This window comes from Salvelinus alpinus, chromosome 8 (assembly GCF_045679555.1).
Source record: "Salvelinus alpinus chromosome 8, SLU_Salpinus.1, whole genome shotgun sequence".
In the NCBI taxonomy this organism is placed as follows: Eukaryota; Metazoa; Chordata; class Actinopteri; order Salmoniformes; family Salmonidae; genus Salvelinus; species Salvelinus alpinus.
In genome coordinates this window covers 26,264,793-26,284,873 of record NC_092093.1, presented here as the reverse complement: position 1 = coordinate 26,284,873, position 20,081 = coordinate 26,264,793, and the positions used below count along the sequence as shown (strand labels likewise).

Genomic DNA, 20,081 nt, shown 5'->3' with positions numbered 1-20,081 from the left:
ATTACTATAAGAATTCACTGTAAGCTGAGTACACTGTATTTACTTACTGATGTCAAAAACCCTGCAGTTTACATGTTCGATTAGAGTCCAGACCTCTAAGCCATGATAATAAATGCCTCACTTCATCATCACTGTACCGAGATTAACTGTGCAACATATTTTGTATCATAGACTTTCATTCGCTGGATTAATTTAGTGTAAATCGGTGCATTCAATTTTGTAAATGATACACAATTTTGTAATGTTTTTATTACGATGTATAATACGATTGTTAATCGAGAGAACACATTGTTTAAATACATTGTTTGATCTGTGTAGTGATAATAATAAGTGTATTTTGCTACACATTGTGGTGAAGAGTAATTCCACGATAACAGAGTGATGCTGAGACTCCGATTTGTCCCTTTAAAATGTATGTCAAACAAAAATCAATGATTGCAAAGTTAAACAAACCATACAACTCTATGCAAAAGGACTACTTTTAACATTTTCCACTGACATTTTTACAAAAACACATTACTTGAAGAACGGTGCAGATGCAAAGTTCGTAACAGAATGCTGGTTTGTGCTGTTGGTGCCGTCATTCTGTTACCACATTTTCAGTGGAAATTGTTAAAAGTCGCCCTTGTTCATAGAGTTGTATGGTTTGTGTTTGTTTGGGATACATTTTAAAGTGAAAAATCAGAGTCTCAACATCACTCTTAGTGTGTAATTGCCCTGAAGCTGATTTTATTTGGTTCTGTCAATGAGTGTAACCTCATTGGGCTTCCTTTACCTCTGTCGTAACGTGACTGTCATTAATGTGACGACTGCTATTTATCGAATAATTACCTACTACATTTAATTATTACTAGATTAAATTAATCATGTAACAATTAACTCATTAGGAATTTGGGGCACCACGGGAACAGTTGTTTACCAAGTTACTATCTCCCGATTTAAACTCTAAAGATTATCTAAATATCTCTTACATCAATAACAGTCAATTATGAATTATTACCTCATCAGTCTCATTCTGAACGTCGCATAATACTTGGATATCTGCACAAACCCTAACTTAAGTGATGAATCAGCGATACACAAATTGGCTTCATTGTTTATTTACTGACTAAATAATTAAAGAATCACACAGAAAAACAAACACACACACACACGCGGTATAGGTTATTGATTACTAACATAATGCAATGAAAATGGGTCCCTGGTGGACTATCAAAAGCATGACCATTTGGTTACGCAATGGAAAGGGAGGGGTGGTAAGGAGAGGGGGAGACAAAAAGAGTCAACTTATCGTACATACATTTGGAAGCTACGCTCACAGGAATATGAACATTTAGCACCCTAATAACCGCTCATTCGGATTAGAAATGCAATATAGATTTATGCGTAGATGTCTTTCTCTATCGTCTCTCTGTTGAAACCACTCGATCCGTCTATGGGGAGTAGTTCGAAGTAAGTCTCTGGTTGTCCACCAGAGGTCACAATGTCCTTCAGGTCATCTACAAGACCCTGCTAGGTAAAGTCCCCCCTTATCTCAGCTCGCTGGTCACCATAGCAGCACCCACCTGTAGCACGCGCTCCAGCAGTTACATCTCTCTGGTCACCCACAAAACCAATTCTTCCTTTGGCCGCATCTCCTTCCAGTTCTCTGCTGCCAATGACTGGAATGAACTACAAAAATCTCTGAAACACTTATCTCCCTCACTAGCTTTAGAGCAGCTCACAGATTACTGCACCTGTACATAGCCCATCTATAATTTAGCCCAAACAACTACCTCTCGCCCTACTGTATTTATTTATTTATTTTGCTCCTTTGCACCCCATTATTTTTCTCTACTTTGTACATTCTTCCACTGCAAATCTACCATTCCAGTGTTTTACTTGCTATATTGTATTTACTTCGCCACCATGGCCTTTTTTTTGTTGCCTTTAACTCCCTTATCACACCTCATTTGCTCACATTGTATATAAACTTATTTTTCTACTCTATTATTGACTGTATGTTTGTTTTACTCCATGTGTAACTCTGTGTTGTTGTATGTGTCGAACTGCTTTGCTTTATCTTGGCCAGGTCGCAATTGTAAATGAGAACTTGTTCTCAACTTGCCTAACTGGTTAAATAAAGGTGAAATAAAATTGTTCTTAGAATGGATACTTCAGGTTTTCCACACAGTGGTGAGCGGGACCTGTTCTTCCTTCTCGTCTTTGTCCTAGACTACTTTATGTACCCAGCTGCAGACTGTGAATGTTTGGTCTTTACCTTCTTCTCTCGTCGAAGGTTTCAGAGGGTCTTACCATTTTCTAGTCTTGTAGTTTTAGCCATTTCAACGTGTGGACCACGTCCTCACGTTCTCTGGTCTTGTAGTTTTAACCATTTCAACGTGTGGGCCATGGCCTCACGTTCTCTGGTCTGTATTTAAAATCTCAGCAAGTCCTTTGAAGCACTCTGGCCTGAAAGGTGGTTCCATCATGTTGACACGAACTCTGAGCTCACTTGGGCGTGGCTACGGACTGGGCACAAGTATGCAAGAAAAACAATTCTCATTTAGAAGGCTAAAATCACATTGCTATCTTTTCAAAAATAGTGTGAATAGGTGTGGTCAACCAGGTATATCTCACAGCTTATACTAACCGTACTATCTTTACTACAGAATTGTCCTTTGTACCTCAGCAAGTTGCAGCAGAAACATTGTGGCCAGTTTCCCCATTCTGCAGATCCTGATTCCTTCTGGCTGATTTAGGGCGGGGAGAAGGGTGCGGTATTCAGCATTGTAGTGCATTTCTGGGCACAGAAATGTTCCGTTTCTGCCCCATTTCAGCACAGTCAGCAATGTCCTGAAGAGCCCAGATCAATTTAATTTTCATGAAAAGGGAAACACTTTCCTTTGGAGCTACTCAATGACCAACAAGCAACAGCCTCCTATATAATAGCTCTTATGTTATTTGTTCCTGTTGATAGTGAATATTCTAGTCTGTGTTTTATATTGTTTTTATGATTTACACTTCAATGTTTGTTGTGTGTGTTGATATAATGTAATATGTTTGACAGTTTATCAACTGTTGATTTATGCCAATAAATATTTTGCTAAGAAATATTTCACTGCCTAATTTAGGATATTCATAGACATTCCAATTATTACCAGATTTCTTTGTTATACAATCTTTACTTGATCAGTATTTTGTTGGCTGCCTCTGATGATCCAGATGAGATATTGGTGAAGTGCGCCATCTAGTGGCAAATTATGTTTCTATTGTCTGCCATCACCATTCAGTACAAACAAACATAATTTAAAGCTAGAGTCCTTATTCAAACAATAACAATGCTGCCCCGCCTCTGTTTTGGTAAAAATCTGAGCGCTGGGCCTGGATAAATATAACCACTCTCAAATTCATAGACAGAGCTGTGGATGTAATGACTGACCATTCATTATATACAAATTGTAGTTTTAACCATGTTTTGAGGCCAGAAAGTGTTAACAAACATTGGAGTAAAACAAGCTTATATTTTGGGTTCTGATGGGGTACTGCTGCGTTCGTAACCAAGTGGGAAGTGGGAATTTACCACATATGATTGGGAAAAATCCACTTGAAAGGCCCTCCAAATGGTAATTACTTGTCGGAAACTATCATCCCGAACTCCCACTTTTTTATTTTATTTAATAAATTGTACCCCCTTTTCTCCCCAATTTTCGTGGTATCCAATCGCTAGTAATTACTATCTTGTCTCATCGCTACAACTCCCGTACGGGCTCGGGAGAGACGAAGGTCGAAAGTCATGCGTCCTCCGAAGCACAACCCAACCAAGCCGCACTGCTTCTTAACACAGCGCGCCTCCAACCCGGAAGCCATCCGCACCAACGTGTCGGAGGAAACACCGTGCACCCGCCCCACTTGGTTAGCGCGCACTGCGTCCCGAACTCCCACTTCTCCCACCTGCTGACCTCTGACATCATGTCACCTTCTAAGGAAAGGACCTCGATTACAGCCTTTCCAGGAGTTAAATGCAACAACAAAACATTATTTATAAAAAGCAATCTGTTCATGTTTTTTGAACACTTTTGGTCGGAACAATTCTTCAACCAGTAAGATTTTAGGTAGCTTTCTTCAACAATCAATCGGTATATATATTCTTAATTTATAAGTCCAAAAATAGATCTTTAAAATAAAACCTTAAATTACAAATACTATCATTAATAAAATGTTATTCTTTTGAAATAAAAATGTTTTTTTGAGCGTTGGTTATCGTACTCTGTATTTGACTTTCTATGTCTTTTAGTACATCTTCCTCGATTGCTCTTGTCTGCGTTTCTGCGCGGGTACTCTGCACGCGGGCTGCAACTACATTGTAGTGGCTACTGCCAAGCAAGTTAGATTTACATTCAATCAATCTCATTTTGCGTCTAAACTCAACAAAAATGGCAGATGCACAAGAGGACAAGCTTTACAAAGCTGAATATGCCAAAAGTGGACGTGCTTCGTGCAAGAAATGTAAGGAAAACATTGCAAAGGATTCGCTGCGGATGGCTATCATGGTGCAGGTAACGTAGCTAGAGCGTCTTGTGATTTCCGAGAAAACTGCATAAGTGTGGACAATCTCAGAATCACTTATACGGTTGTTGTTTCTGCACTAAACAGCCCATTATTGATATGTTGTGGATTTCCTTTACGAATATAGCATGTTTGTGTTGTCTTGATAGAACTCAATTGCGTTTAAATGGCTTCCGAAGGCTTAAATGAGAACGGGCTTTGATTCCTTCGCACCACCAGCGCATTCATTTTTCAATGATATGTCTCGGGCATGCATAGATGTGAAAGAAGTAAATGGAATGCAGACGGTGGGGAGAAGGAAGCAGAATTGTCGCAGGTTAAACATCTGTTCTAACAAAGTGGATATTCGTACAATCCGTCGTGATGTATGTATTGTAACAGGCCCGCAATGTGGCTACTAATATCCGATTAGGATATAATTGGCAGTTTTCGCTACATAACAGAAGTTTTCCCTTTTCTGGTTTAGAAGAATTGACTGCTAAGTCATTTCGCTTCGTATAAACTGGTAGCATAACTGTCATACAGAACTCGGTTGTGCTAGTCAAATTCGTTTTTATCTGTATTGCAGTTGATTGGTGACGATGCCATGAACATGTATTGGGGTTAACATCTGTGCAAGAATGATACTCTTTTTTTTTTTTTTTTCCTCAACAGTGTAAAATACACATCAATAACAGCCTAATAGGCTAATTTTGCTGGGGGCATTGAGGAGTTTCGTGTCTGTCCCCAACGGCATCTTTCCCAACGCGTTTCCATGGCAAATTTCCATTAGGTCGCGTTCCATTGACCTCTTTACCGCATCTATGCTACAGCTAGCGTTATGCCCTTGATTTCCAATAATTCAATTCAAGGACCTCTGGTAGCATCTGCCGCTTTAAAAACAATTCGGAACTTGGAAATCTCTGAATTTAGCGCGTTCATAACAACTGGTAACAACTTTTCTCCTACTGTAGAAAATCGTTTTGAATTGTCATCCAAGGTCCAACTCAGAATGCCAAGCTGGGAACTCGGGGCAGCTTTCTAGAACTCTGCCTTTCCGACCACAAGATCACTGGCGTCATGATTTGACCAAGTTTTTTCCGAGTTCAGTAGTTTTGAATGCACCATAGTAAGCTTGACCCATTTCCAAATTAGCTCAGGGAAAACTTCAGCAAGAGCGCTGAATGCAGTCATTTGTCATAATGACCGTTTAGGTACCTGTAATCTATACAATTTCTGAGCGTTGTGTGAATTGTGCCAAGAATTTCACATGAACCAATGTTTACACTTCACAAGTGAAATAAGTGACATAGCTTGCTAGATAAGATGGCAAGTGTGCCTGCTGGTGACAAGTTTTTTTTTTTTTTTTTTTTGTCACCCTGAGTCATATGAGCCTACCACCTGGACTATATATGTACAATGTAGTGTGATTTACCTTACCCACCATGACCCTCCAATTATTTTATTTTCCCCAGTCGCCCATGTTTGACGGTAAGGTGCCCCACTGGCACCACTTCTCCTGCTTCTGGCTGCGGGCGTCTGCCCATTCTCCTGCAGACATCGCTGGATTCTCTGACCTGCGATGGGAGGACCAGGAGAAGGTCAAGAAGGCCATCGAGACTGGGGGAGCTGCAGGAGGTCAGTCTTTAACCATTAACTTTTCTCCCAAGCGTGGAGTCATCTGTGTACCCCTTTGATGTCATTGAAATGGGACCCCAAAAAAATGTCATGCTCATTGACTGGAGGTCAGATTTCAAATAACACATTGTCTTCCCTCTTCCTCACAGGAAAAGGTGATGTGAAGGGTGGGGCCAAAGGAGAGAAGACTCTGAATGACTTTGCAGTGGAGTATGCCAAGTCAAACCGTAGCACATGTAAAGGGTGTGAGCAGAAAATTGAAAAGGTGAGGGATCAATATTTAGATCTGTTTATTTTTTTACATAGAGATGATCTGATATACACATGGCTGTAAAATGAATAGTTACAGTACAGCTATTCCTCAACATCTGTTCAGTGTAAAAAAATGAAAGTTTTAGAATAGATTGTCAATGTACATAAATACTTGAATAGGTATCCCACATAAACCCAAATATACACTATCATAACAGCCCGAACTCCTCTCCTCTGTGCTCCAGGACCAGATCCGTGTATCTAAGAAGACGGTTGACCCAGAGAAGCCCCAGCTGGGGTTGATAGACCGCTGGTACCATACCGCCTGCTTTGTGGGCCGCAGGGAGGAGCTGGTCTTCAAACCAGAGTACAGCGCCACCCAGCTCAAAGGCTTTAACACACTCAGGGTGGAGGACAAGGAGGAGCTAAAGAGAAGGCTGCCCGCCATCAAATCTAAAGGGTGAGGCTTTCTCTAATGAAGCAAATAAAGTAGTCTGGTGTCCACAAACTTTAACTTTACTGGAATGTACATAGTGGTATATTAACGTTAGAATATCAGGAACACATCTCCCATCTATCAGTTCTGTTTATTGTAAAAGACAGTTCTCTGGGCATAACGACCACCAAATGGTACATAATCCTCATCAGTTGAACATTAAGTAATGGCGAGTCAGACGGTACCAACGGGTCTTCGGTCAGGTCCGGTGGGTGGTGGTCCCCCCGCCATCGGCCGCGTCCTCCCAGTCCCCTAGAGCTCTACAGCAGAGGAAGATGGCCTTAAAGGTGTTCCGGAAGGTCTTCATCTTGTACGCGTACAGGAAGGGGTTAACGGCGGAGTTGGCGTGTGATAGGATAATGGCGGTGAGGAGGAGCTCCAGGGGCACAGGGCAGCCAGGGCAGAGCAGCAGGAAGCAGTTGATGACGTGCAGCGGTATCCAGCAGACAGTGAAGAGGAAGAGGACGAGGAACAGCGACGTGGCTGTCTTTATCTCCCTCTTCATGCTGGCCGCCCGGGCCGCCTGCCCCTCCGCACCCCCCACGCCGCCCCCGCGCTCTGCTGCGATGCGCCGTACCTGCCGCTTGACTGTCACGAAGATCTTGGCGTAGATGAGGAACATGACCACCAGGGGCGCCAGCACGCAGGCAAAGAAGTTGAAGTAGACCATATAGGTCATGTCCACCACGAACACGAAGAAGCAGTAGCCCGAGTCGGGTGGCGTTTTGTGCCAGCCCATGAGGGGCACCAGGCCAATGAGGAAAGCCAGCACCCAGGTCACCAGGATAACTAGGATAGCGTTGCGTGGCGTCATGAGCGTGTGGTAGCGGAAGGGCAGGAAGATGGCCACGTAGCGCTCCACAGCTACAGCTAGCAGGCTGAAGATGGAGCTCTGGGTTAGCATGATGAGCACACTTAGCATCAGCAGACACAGGTAGAGGTTGTGGCGGGGCACGCCAACGCCAGTGAGGATGGCGCAAGGGATGGCCAGTGCACCCACGCAGATGTCGGCTACGGCCAGCGACACTAGGAAGTAGTTGGTGACAGTACGTAGCTTCCTGTTGAGGCCAACGGCGGCACACACCAGCAGGTTACCCACGGTGGAGAGGGTTGCTATGATGAGTTCAGCCACCATGTACACAACGTTTGGGGACACCACCAGGTCAGGGGGAGGAGTGGTGGAAGCGAGGAAGGAGGAGGAGGAGGTCCAGAGGGGTTGAATGTATGGGGGGAAGGTTGAGTTGTCGAAAAGAAGGGAGGTTGAGAGGTTCAGTGATACTGTGATGGTCTCTGTCATTTTCCTGAAATTGAGAGAAAGGGAAGTCAGACTTGCTTACTGTAACATTGTGAAAATTGTCTTAAAGTGGTTCTGATTTTAAATGATTCCTTATTGATTTACTACATAAAAATGCAGTTTTGGTAAAGAAAGGGCTACTTACCAAACAGTAGCTAGTCAGAATAATGATGCTTAAAACGAAGAATGTCCGTCTTGTTCTGTGCCTGACTCTCCCTCTCTAATGAAGAGCAGTGTTTGTCAGGAGGACTTGTGAGAAAGGGAATGCATTAGTATTGATCTGCTGCCATCTCTACAAAGTACCACCTCTCTCCCAACAACTGCTACTGCTATGACCACACACAGGCTGAGTGTGTGCACAAGGCAGAGATGGGTCGTTTTTATAGATTCTATCATAGGAGGTGGATGTTTTTTGGTGTTTGTTTCCTGTCCTGTGAGTCAGGTGGTGACCACTATGGGACAATGTGTTTAAGGGGCAGTGATTGACAGATGTTTAGAGGGACAGGATAGGCCTCTGGGAAGCTGATTAATTTCCCTCCTGAAGGGGAGAGGTTGACCAGAGGGAGGGGGAGAGGGTGACAGGGTGACATCCTAATCACCCACAGAGTCACAGGGACTTGTAGTAACTTGAATCATCTCCAGAGACCGGGTGATGTGCGTCTCCACCGGGTGTCAGGACACTAATGAATCTCCCTGATTAATGAAGGTGTCAGGTTTATTTGACTAACCTTGGATAAGGCTCTGCTCCCAACAGGCCTCATTTACAAAGTTAATGGGGAAGTCAGTGCCTGTCAAGTTCCTTCAGGAAGTTTTCAACAGCAAAACTTTCTCTTGAATGATGAATTACAGAATGGTGTGATTTGAAATGTTGCTTGTAAATGTTTTGCTTGGTAGATAAATTGGTTCCTGCATAGAGAATGTAAACAAATAATTTATTTTCCCTGTTTTTCCCTCAGAAAGAGAAAGACTGATGAGGTAGATGGAGAAGGGGCATCGAAGAAGGATGAGGAGGAGAAGAAGAAAGTGGAGTTGCAGATGAAGGTTCACTCCTGAAAATTGTGGAAATGCCTTAACATTAATATTTCTTTACTTCATCAAATTAGTAACATAATGTCATTGTTGTCATTTTGTATGTGTGTATGCAACTATATGCCCATAGGTTTTGCGAGTGATGTTTTCCAAACCCCCTCTTGTGTGGTTGTGTGTGTACAGGAGCAGAGCCAGCTGATCTGGGGCATCAAGGACAAGCTCAGGCAGTTCTGTTCCACCAACGACATGAAGGAGCTGCTCATCGCCAACGGACAGGAAGTGCCCTCTGGAGAGTCCAATGTAAGGAGGCTCACTATGTATCTGTCTCAGTAGCTGTCTTTCTCTCTATCTGTCCATTTCTGCGGTCTGTCTCGTTTAACTGTGTAAACGTGTGTGGTTTGTGTGTTTGCGTGATGTGTCAAACAGCCAGTCAAATAGTGTGTTGTTTGATTGACAGGTGGTGGACAGCCTAGGAGACTGCATGGCCTTTGGCGCACTGAATCCCTGCGAGGAGTGCCAGGGCCAGCTGGTGTTCAAGAGCGACGCCTACTACTGCACTGGAGACCTCTCCGCCTGGACCAAGTGTGTGTTCAAGACCCAGCTGCCCAACCGCAAGGGCTGGGTCATCCCCAAGGTAGGCCCCCTTCTTTGGGTTCAGAGTGTCTGTAGAGTTTGATGTTCATGTACACTGCTGCTACTCGCTGTTTATGATCTATGCATAGTCACTTTACCTGTACCTACATGTACATATTACCTCGACTAACCTGTACCCCCGCACATTGACTCAGTACTGGTACCCCATGTATATAGCTTCGGTATTGTTTAGTTAGTAAATATTTTCCTAACTCTATTTTCTTAACCTCTCTGGGATATGTGGGACGCCAACATCAAGTGAAAATGCAGAGCGCCAAATTCAAATGAATTACTATAAAAAAAATGACTCATGAAATCACACATGCAATACACCAAATTAAAGCTACACTTGTTGTGAATCCAGCCAACGTGATTTCCAGATTTCAAAAAGGCTTTATGACGAAAGCACACCAAACGATTATGTTAGGTCAGTACATAGTCACAGATAAACACAGCCATTTTTCCAGCCAAAGACAAGTCACAAAAAGCAGAAATAGAGATAAAATTAATCCCTAACTTTTGATGATCTTCATCAGATGACACTCATAGGACTTCATGTTACACAATACATGTATGTTTTGTTCAATAAAGTTCATATTTATATCCAAATATCTCAGTTTACATTGGCGCGATACGTTCAGTAATGTTTTTGCTTCCAAAACATCCCGTGATTTTGCAGAGAGCCACGTCAATTTACAGAAATACTCATCATAAATGTTGATAAAAATACATGTGTTATGCATGGAACTTTAGATAAACTTCTCCTTAATGCAACCGCTTTGTCAGATTAAAAAAAAAAGCTTTACCGAAAAAGCACACCATGCAATAATCTGAGTACAGCGCTCAGAGCTCAAACAAGCCATACAGATATCCGCCATGTTGTGGAGTCAACAAAGTCAGAAATAGCATTAAATATTCACTTACCTTTGATGATCTTCATCAGAATGCACTCCCAGGAATCCCAGTTCCACAATAAATGTTTGATATGTTCGATAAAGTCCATTTATGTCCAAATACCTACTTTTTGTTTGCGCGTTTAGTACACAATCCAAACTCACGATGCGCGGGCAGGTCCAGGCGAAAGTTCAGACAAAGTCATATTACAGTTCGTAGACACATGTCAAACTAAGTATAGAATCAATCTTTAAGATGTTTTTATCATAAATCTTCAATAACATTCCAACCTGAGAATTCCTTTGTCTGTAGAATTGCAATGGAACGCAAGCTAACTCTCTCACGTGAACGCGCATGACCAGCTCATGCAACTCTGGCAGACCTCTGACTCATTCAGCTCCCATTCCCCTCCTTTACAGTAGAAGCATCAAACAAGGTTCTAAAGACTGTTGACATCTAGCGGAAGCCTTAGAAAGTGCAATATGACCCCATAGACACTGTATATTCGATAGGCAAAGAGTTGAAAAACTACAAACCTCAGATTTCCCACTTCCTGGTTGGATTTTTTCTCAGGTTTTTGCCTGCCATATGAGTTCTGTTATACTCACAGACATCATTCAAACAGTTTTAGAAACTTCAGAGTGTTTTCTATCCAAATTTACTAATTATATGCATATTCTAGCTTTTAGGGCTGAGTAGCAGGCAGTTTACTCTGGGCACCTTTTTATCCAAGCTAATCAATACTGCCCCCCTGTCCCAAATAAGTTAACTGCATTGTTGGTTAAGGGCTTGTAAGTAAGCATTTAACCGTAAGGTCTACTACACCCATTGTATTTCGTGCTTGTAACAAATAGAATTTCATTTATCTGGGTTGTGTTCAGTTGGGAAAACTATGCAAAAAGTTTTGCAACAGAAAATGAAAAAGCCATTTCTTATTGGACAAGTTCACATAGTACCTGCTTGTTTTGGACTGTTTTCTTCGGTGTCGTGCCTAATGAATTCGACAAAGATCTCAGATATAACTCACTATGCTCTTGTGAATGTCAAAAGCTAACATCTCCTCCTCTGATCTATTCCTCTGCAGGAGTTCCATGAGCTTCCCTTCCTCAAGAAGTTCAAGTTTAAGAGACAGGACCGGGTGTTCCCCAAGGTGTCTGCCGCCCCTCCCCCAGCCTCCTCTGCATCCGCTCCAGTCCCCAGTGCCTCCAGTGCTCCCAGTATACCCCTCCCAGAGGGAGCCCCTGCAGGTAAGCAGAAACCAGTAGGAGAATGTGGTGTAGTGGGCAAACTTGTTGGAATGACTTGAGTCATTATATCTTCTCATTGTGCTGAAGAATCTGGCCGAAATGGAGATGCCTCTTTTCGAGTAAAAGAACAATGATTTCACTCTATATTTTTGCTTCTCTATTCTACAGTGAATATATTCTCTTGTTCCTAAGTGCGATGCTAGAACATGACCAGCCCCATTCATAGTATTGGAATGGTAATTCTGTCTATATCGGTTCGTCTCCCCTCTCCTCCCCTGTAGATAAGCCTCTGACAGGGATGAAGTTGCTGACTGTGGGCAAGCTGAGACAGAACAAGGACGAGCTGAAGGCTGCCGTGGAGGAGCTGGGGGGGAAGATCACCGGCACAGCCAATAAGGCTACTCTCTGCCTCAGCACCAAGAGTGAGTAGCCAGTCAATCAGAGGGGGCTGTTGGATTCAACTTTTGCTCGCCCTTACAGTAACACATTTTCAGAAGGATAGGTTGGATTTCTTTGTTTTCCCTAGTTTGACATCTTTGGTGTGCTCTTTTTCTCACAGAGGAGGTAGAGAAGATGAGTAAGAAGATGGAGGAGGCGGAGGAGGCGGGCGTGCGCGTGGTCTCGGAGGACTTCCTCACTGACATCAAGTCCTCGGGCAAGGCCCTGCAGGAGCTGGTCTCCCTGCATGCCATCTCCACCTGGGGGGCCGAGGTCAAACTAGAGACCCAGGCTCAGTCAGCGGCCTCCAGGTCTGGAGCCATGGCTGGCAAGAGCACCAAAAGGGTGAAGGAGGAGGAAGGTATGGAATCGGAAGTAACATTGAGTAACTTAACTGACTGTTATCGTGGAGTATTTAGTTTTTACAGGCTGCTATGGTAGAGCGTATGGCAGTTGGGTCAATTCCACTTTTACAGTTGTAACAATCTAATTTCTGCTTTTTCAGGTGTTAACAAGGCCAGTAAGAAGATGAAGCTGACTGTGAAAGGAGGAGCAGCAGTGGACCCAGACTCATGTCTAGAGAACAGTGCTCATGTCCTGGATCAGAACGGCAAGATCTTCAGCGCTACGCTAGGTCTGGTGGACATCGTCAGGGGAACCAACTCCTACTACAAACTGCAGCTGCTGGAGGACGATGTGCATAAACGGTTAGTCTATCCTCTGGGTAAAAGGGTCCTGAAAGGGGGCCACTTCCTCTCATCCCTCTCTTTATCCTCCCCATTCACCACTCCTCTCTCCCTCATGCTACTCTCTCTGCTTTCCCTGTATTTCTCTTCCTCTTTCTCCCTTACCTCTTTCTTGTCCCCATTCCAGCTCATCTCACCCTTCTCTTTCCTCTCCCTCTGTCTTTCTTCTCTGTGTGTAGGTACTGGGTGTTCCGCTCCTGGGGCAGAGTGGGCACCACCATCGGGGGAAATAAGCTGGATAAGTTCCATGATAAGAACTCTGCCATGGACAACTTCCTGGGTGTGTACGAAGAGAAGACAGGCAACGCCTGGGGCTCTTCCCACTTCACCAAGTATCCCAACAGGTTCTACCCTCTGGAGATCGACTACGGTCAGGTACAGCTAGAACACACAGACACACACAGGACCATTTGTGTTCATATTTAAGAATTTGTGCATTTGACTTGACAGGCCTACTTTTAATTGAGAAATGTATACTGTGGCCTTCACTGGTTAACCCTGATTGGCCCATCCTATCTCTGTCCCATATCTGATTGGTTGTTTTCCCCACCAGGATGAGGAGGCGGTGAAGAGGCTGACAGCCAGTGCTGGCACAAACTCTCTGCTGGCCAAGCCTGTCCAGGAACTCATCAGGACCATCTTTGATGTGGAGAGCATGAAGAAGGCCATGGTGGAGTTTGAGGTGGGTACTGAGTTGGTGGAGAGTGTGTGTGTGTGTGTGTTGGTTTTTCTCAATGTGTATTTTTGTCCAAATGTGACCCCCATTTCCCCCTCTAATTTCTCTTCATTGAGAATGAGTCATTCATCTTTTGTCTTTCCTGTCAGATTGACCTGCAGAAGATGCCGCTGGGGAAGCTGAGTAAGAGGCAGATCCAGAGTGCCTACGCCCTCCTCAGTGAGGTGCAGCAGGCTGTATCGGACAGTTCCTCAGAGTCCCACATTCTGGACCTGTCCAATCGCTTCTACACCCTCATACCTCACGACTTTGGCATGAAGAAACCACCGCTGCTCAGCAACCTTGACTACATTCAGGTGAGGACACCTGTGTTCTCTCTCACGCTCATCCTCTCAATCAAATGAATTTATTAGCAATTGTCACAAAGTGCTTATACAGAAACTGAGCCTAAAACCCTAGAGAGCGAGCAAGGCAGATGTAGAAGCACAGTGGCTAGGAAAAACTCCCTAGAAAGGCAGGCTCTGAGGGGTGACCAGTCATCTTCTGGCTGTACCGGGTGGAGATTTTAAGAGTACGTGGTTATTAAGGCCAGAGTTTTCTGGCCTTAATGGCTCTCTCCCCAACCTAGAGAACTGGAATGGAGACTCGAGTCATACATTTTTCAGACCTCCAGCTCTAAGCGTACACAGTCAGTCAATTATCCTGAGGTACTTGAACCAAAGGAGTCTAGTTGAGTTTATTTCTATACTCTTTAGTAAGTGATGGTAGATGTTTTTAACCCTTTGTGTCCCACTACCGTCCAGGCTAAGGTCCAGATGTTGGACAACCTCCTGGACATTGAAGTGGCCTACAGTCTGCTGAAAGGAGGGGCCGAGGATAACAAGAAGGACCCTATCGACATCAACTATGAGAAACTCAAAACCAAGATTGAGGTACAGTAGGGCCTGGTGGTTTTTCAATGCTACTCTCTATTGTGAATACAGTGCTCTAAAAGTTATGAACTATGAATGTGTTGTATTTGTCATCCACCTTGCAGGTTGTTGACAAGACCACAAAGGAGGCAGAGATCATTCTGCAGTATGTCAAGAACACACACGCTGCTACACACAACACCTACACACTGGAAGTTGAGGAGGTAAGATTTTCCTGAGAAGCTCACACACACACATCACAACTGCTTCTACCAGACTCTTATTAGGACTGCTACATACTGCATAATTTAAACACTTGCCCCCTAATATCCCCTTCCCCAAAACACGTATAAATATTGGACTATAAGTTGTGCCTTCCTGTATTATACCTGTGATAAAATGTCTATTCTACTGAACCATTTACTCTATATTCCTATTCTTATATTTTATTATTTCTTACTGTTGCATTGTTGAGAAGGAACCTTCAAGTAAGCATTTCTATGGACGGTGTATACCATGTGTATCCCTTACATACGACTAATAAAACTTCTGTGGTGTCTCGCTTCCGCCCTCTCAGATCTTCAAGATCGTTAGGGAGGGAGAGTACCAGCAGTACCGCCCGTTCCAGGATCTGCCCAATCGACAGCTTCTGTGGCACGGTTCTCGTGCCACCAACTACGCTGGTATCCTTTCTCAGGGTCTGCGTATCGCCCCTCCTGAAGCCCCCGTGGTGAGTGTCCACCTCGCACTACAGCGCTAGCTAATGCTTGGGATGCATAGCGGAAGTTCCTCCTTTTGTTTTTTATTATAGCTGATCAACATGGTATTATTTTTAGCACCCGGTGACATGGTCTTGTATGCAGTCCATATTTATCATTATATGGCAACAGCTCCGGTTCAAATTCACCTTTACTACGTTGTGACATTTGAAAAACGCTCATGATGTTGTCTTGATACATTCCAGACGGGTTACATGTTTGGCAAAGGTGTGTACTTTGCCGACATGGTGTCCAAGTCGGCCAACTACTGCCACACCTCCCAGTCCGACCCAACTGGCCTACTTCTACTGGGAGAGGTCGCCCTCGGAAACATGTGAGTGACGGCTCAGGTTTATAGAATCCTTTTAATATTCCATATTCTCTGCAATCCCAACTATCGTTATTGATATTTGTTTATTTTTTGTACAGGCATGAACTGAAGAAGGCCTCACACATCACAAAACTACCCAAGGGTAAACACAGCGTGAAAGGTACGGCGATTTTAGATCATATTTACATAATTGAAAAGGCCGTATACAATCATGCAATATTTAGACACATTTATATTACTGTAACTTACTTGGCACTTAACTCATTATTTTCTTCCTTCTCTCCCTGTTAGGTTTGGGTCGAAACGCCCCAGATCCTAGTGCCACTGTCACTTTAGACGGGGTGCAAGTGCCTCTGGGAAAAGGAACCAACACCAACATCGACGACACGAGTCTGCTGTACAACGAGTATCCTTTGCTTCCTCTGAGGGCCTCTGCCTGTCTTCTGAATCTGAGTCTTATACTTTTGCCTATTTTCATCCAAGTGGGTTTGTGCACTGCCTTGTCAATAGAATTTAAAACCATCTCTACTACATTGTTATTACACATGTACGAGGTTGAGAGATAGATATGTGTCCTGTTATCAAGACGAGTTTACAATCTTTTGTTGTATTTCGGTTTTAGGAATGTAACTTGCATCGAATAATATGACATGCCCCCACACTGTTCCCTAGTTCCTATTTCGCTTAACCTTGCCTCCTCCAGATACATTGTGTATGATGTGGCACAGGTGAACCTGAAGTACCTGTTGAAGATCAAGTTCAACTACCAGAATTCCATGTGGTGAATGGGTTGTAGTTGACCACCACCGGCTCTCCAGAAGGATCCAGCCGACCACCCACCGCTTCCAGCCCCCACCCCACAACAAGAGACATTTTGAACCTTCCCAACCTAATACCGTGTTCTGTTTTCATTTTGTAGTTTAAAATCTTAGCCACTATACACATGGCTTATTGCAATAGCGGATAGCCTTAAATAGGATAGATGTATTGGCCTTGTTTTATGCACCTTAGTACCTGTTTGACTATACTAGGTTGGTATTGGTTATTAAGACTGTGGATCGTAAGGTCAGAGTTCAACAATCAGAATGGCTGAATTAAGGCACCTGTGGAAAGAGATTGTCATTGCAAGACAAGAAAAGCGATAATATGACCAACACTGGTCTGTTAAATGTTAGTTTTTTTTGGTTTACTTGTGTACCCATAGTCCAATGTAGTATTTGAGGTAAAAGCAATGCTGTTTTTTTTACAATTTTTTAATATTACTCTTAAAACTGAAATTTTTCATCTATGGTCAGTTTCAACGGGCATAATGAGATGTTTCCCAATGAGTCATTTCTCTTCACCCAGTCCACTTCATTCCAGCCAAAAGGTATTAGTTGGTATATCGGCACACCCTGTGAACACATACAAACCATGGATGACACTTTACTAGAACTTACTAGTAATAGAACTGTTAAGATAAATACTTTGTAGACTGTTCGTAAGGAGTCAATACTAAGTTTGACCTGTATAATATGCTTAGTTTTTTTCAGTCTCTCAATCTGTCTTTGTCAAGGTTGACCCTGTAAAAAATAGGTTTGTGCTGACAGCGTTTAGTCCACGTATTCTATAAATAAATGTTTGACTTGGAGTGGTGAGAGACTGTTGGTTTTGTTCTATCCACTGTATTTTTTCCCACCGCTCAGAATAAAGCATTTTGTTAATCTTACCTTCTTACAAATGGCAACTTTGAACTCCTGTATTTCCATTGTCTAAATTACAAATATTGTTGTGCAAAGCCAACCCATCACATGGCAGGCAGTCTTGTCATTACTTGCTTTATGATGTCTGGAGAATTCATGTTGGGAACTAATTTGTCATAAAACACCCCCAGTTGGCCCACTTACTTCATTTGGGTGTGTCCTCTGAGCCCTGTTTTACAAAGGGGAGGGGGGCAGATTTGTTTTCTTCTGCTCGTTGCTCTGCTGCTAATAAAGGACTAGTAAAGGCCCAGTGCACTACTTTTGTGCATTTGTAACTTGAGTCTGATAATTATCTGTACAAAACAGTTAATCCGATAATTGTGGAATATAAAAATACTTGCTTTATATTTTCAAGTGTCTTGAAATTAACTTATTTCTATGTGAGAACTGAAATGGTCTGTTCATTCCTTTTCCATTTTAGTAGATACTCTTATCCAGAGCAACTTACAGTAGTGAATGCATAATGTCATACTTTTTCATATGGGTCCCCCCTTGGAATCAAACCCACAACCTTAGCATTGCAAGCACCATGCTCTACCAACTGAGCCACATCACAAACCATTTGATTGCTCAATTACTGTTTTTGCATAGGTTTTTTTCAGTGATGGAAAGCCTACAGGTACAAACCTAGATGACCAGGCAATGTACAATACAGTAATGTATTACATTAAGTGGTTTATAAGGATGGAAAATTAATACTGCACAAAAAGTGTTTGTTTTCCATGTTATTTGATTAAAAAATATATATTTTGATGTGCATGTTTTGTGTCTTTGACCATAACTTTGCACCTTTTGATGTAAATGTTTGAGTACAGGGTTTTGTTATTTCTGTATTCCATTAGAATGACAGTTGCAGAGAAAGGGATGGGACAACGACTCTTTCAATTCCAACAACTGAATTCTGCAAGATACTGTTCTTAATTATACAAAGCATGCCAAAGCTGAGATGCTGAAATTTTTTTTTGCCTGCACTACTGACTTCTATATCGGTCCGCTAATACCAGTGGTGGAAAAAGTACCCAATTGTCATACTTGAGTAAAAGTATAGATACACTTTTACTTGAGTCATTTTCTATTAAGGTAAGTCAACCTGTAAAATACTACTTGAGTAAAAGTCAAAGTATTTGGTTCTAAATATACTTAAGTATCAAAAGTAAAAGTATAAATTATTTCAAATGACTTATATTAAGCAAAGCAGATGGCACCATTTTCTTGTTTTTAAAATGTACAGATAGCCAGGGGCACACTCCAACACTCAGACAAGTCCGCCAGTTCAGAGGCAGTAGGGATGACAAGGGATTTTCTTTTGATAAGTGTGTGAATTGGACCATTTTCCTGTCCTGCTAAGCATTCAAAATGTAACGTTTGGGTGTCAGGGAAAATGTAGGGAGTGAAAAGTGTGTTCTTTTTTTTAGGAATGTAGTAAAGTAAATGTTGCCCAAAACATAAATAATAATGTACAGATACCCCAAAAAACGACTTAAGTAGTTCTTTAAAGTATTTTTTACTTAAGTACTTTACACCACTGGCCAATACTAGTAAAGGCCTACTTTTGTGAAAAATATATATTTTTTTACATTTTTATTTTTTTATTCTGATTTTTCAGGGGGTGCTGCAGCACCCTAAGCATCCCTACTTCCCACAGCTATGGTTGATGAGCTTCTGCATGGTCCAGTAACTCATGAAGCCCTCTCATGAATGTATTATTGTCTTGTCAAGGTTAATTATACAGGGATATCTATGGAGTTTTTTCCCCTTCAGACAGCATGTTTAAGGTTAGCTCTCGAGAACTCCAAGGGGGCTTACAGCCAGTTCCCCTCTTGGGTTCTCAGCTGAAGGTATGGACCACAGCTGGCTCCATGTGAACTACAATCTTGACGCTCTGTTTAACATTTAGAAACGTTATTAATCCTCACTTGCGATACAGTTTTGGAAACCTTTGGAATGTAACTTTTATATAAGCGAGAACAAATATTTCAAATACAAAGATAAACTTAGTGTACTTGTACGTAGTTTAGCAAAGTTGCACCAGGCCTTGTTTTGACACAGCATCGGCTACGATACATCCTCATCTTGCCCTCGTATTTCCATTCTACCATTCCATTCAATATTTCCTGGTGCAATTTTGATAAACTGCGTACAGTAAGTGTATTTTTTGTATTTAAAGAAAATATATATTGCTCATATGAGGTATATTTGCATTTTAACAGAGCATTTGGCCAGGGCCGGGCATTTGCCTCATGCAGCATAATAGCTATGTGGAATGAGTGTTAGAGTCATGTGCTGCCACGCAGTCGAGGGTGAACAGGGAGTACAGGAGGGGACTAAGCACGCACCCCTGAGGGCCCCAGTGTTGAGGGTCAGCATGGTGTATGTGTTGTTTCCTACCCTCACCCTCTACCATTTCCATTGGCTTAGATAACTAAATGCATGTATTTGATTGCTACCCAATTTAAGCATCCCTTTCCA

The 20,081-nt window shown here is 42.6% G+C and overlaps 2 protein-coding genes across 3 annotated transcripts; one reads left to right on the top strand and one right to left on the bottom strand.

Moving 5' to 3' along the window:
* Positions 1-4,302: 4,302 nt before the first annotated feature.
* On the top strand, positions 4,303-17,578 carry parp1 (poly (ADP-ribose) polymerase 1). 2 transcript variants are annotated; one of them, XM_071413160.1, is made up of 21 exons: positions 4,303-4,538; positions 6,003-6,165; positions 6,315-6,430; positions 6,663-6,877; positions 9,164-9,248; positions 9,420-9,536; positions 9,694-9,870; positions 11,848-12,010; positions 12,292-12,432; positions 12,570-12,809; positions 12,954-13,155; positions 13,374-13,569; positions 13,748-13,876; positions 14,020-14,226; positions 14,674-14,802; positions 14,907-15,005; positions 15,359-15,511; positions 15,746-15,873; positions 15,969-16,030; positions 16,162-16,276; positions 16,574-17,578. In XM_071413160.1, the coding sequence occupies exons 1-21, from the start codon at positions 4,416-4,418 to the stop codon at positions 16,653-16,655; spliced, it is 3,042 nt and encodes a 1,013-aa protein (XP_071269261.1). In that variant the 5' UTR covers positions 4,303-4,415; the 3' UTR covers positions 16,656-17,578. The 2 variants fall into 2 exon arrangements, with proteins under 2 accessions (XP_071269261.1, XP_071269262.1); XM_071413161.1 differs by having other exon boundaries at positions 4,310-4,488.
* On the bottom strand, positions 7,113-8,112 carry adorb1a (adenosine receptor B1a). The gene has a single exon (XM_071414871.1). It carries the CDS (start codon positions 8,046-8,048, stop codon positions 7,113-7,115), a length of 936 nt encoding a protein of 311 aa, XP_071270972.1. The 5' UTR covers positions 8,049-8,112.
* Positions 17,579-20,081: the final 2,503 nt, after the last annotated feature.

Bases quoted from the DNA above. Each gene is read 5' to 3' on its own strand.
- parp1 (XM_071413160.1), top strand. From the start codon at position 4,416: ATGGCAGATGCACAAGAGGACAAGCTTTACAAAGCTGAATATGCCAAA. The intron at 12,810-12,953 runs GTATGGAATCGG...CTGCTTTTTCAG, and splicing joins AAGGGTGAAGGAGGAGGAAG to GTGTTAACAAGGCCAGTAAG. The intron at 13,877-14,019 runs GTGGGTACTGAG...CTTTCCTGTCAG, and splicing joins AGGCCATGGTGGAGTTTGAG to ATTGACCTGCAGAAGATGCC.
- adorb1a (XM_071414871.1), bottom strand. From the start codon at position 8,048: ATGGTGGCTGAACTCATCATAGCAACCCTCTCCACCGTGGGTAACCTG.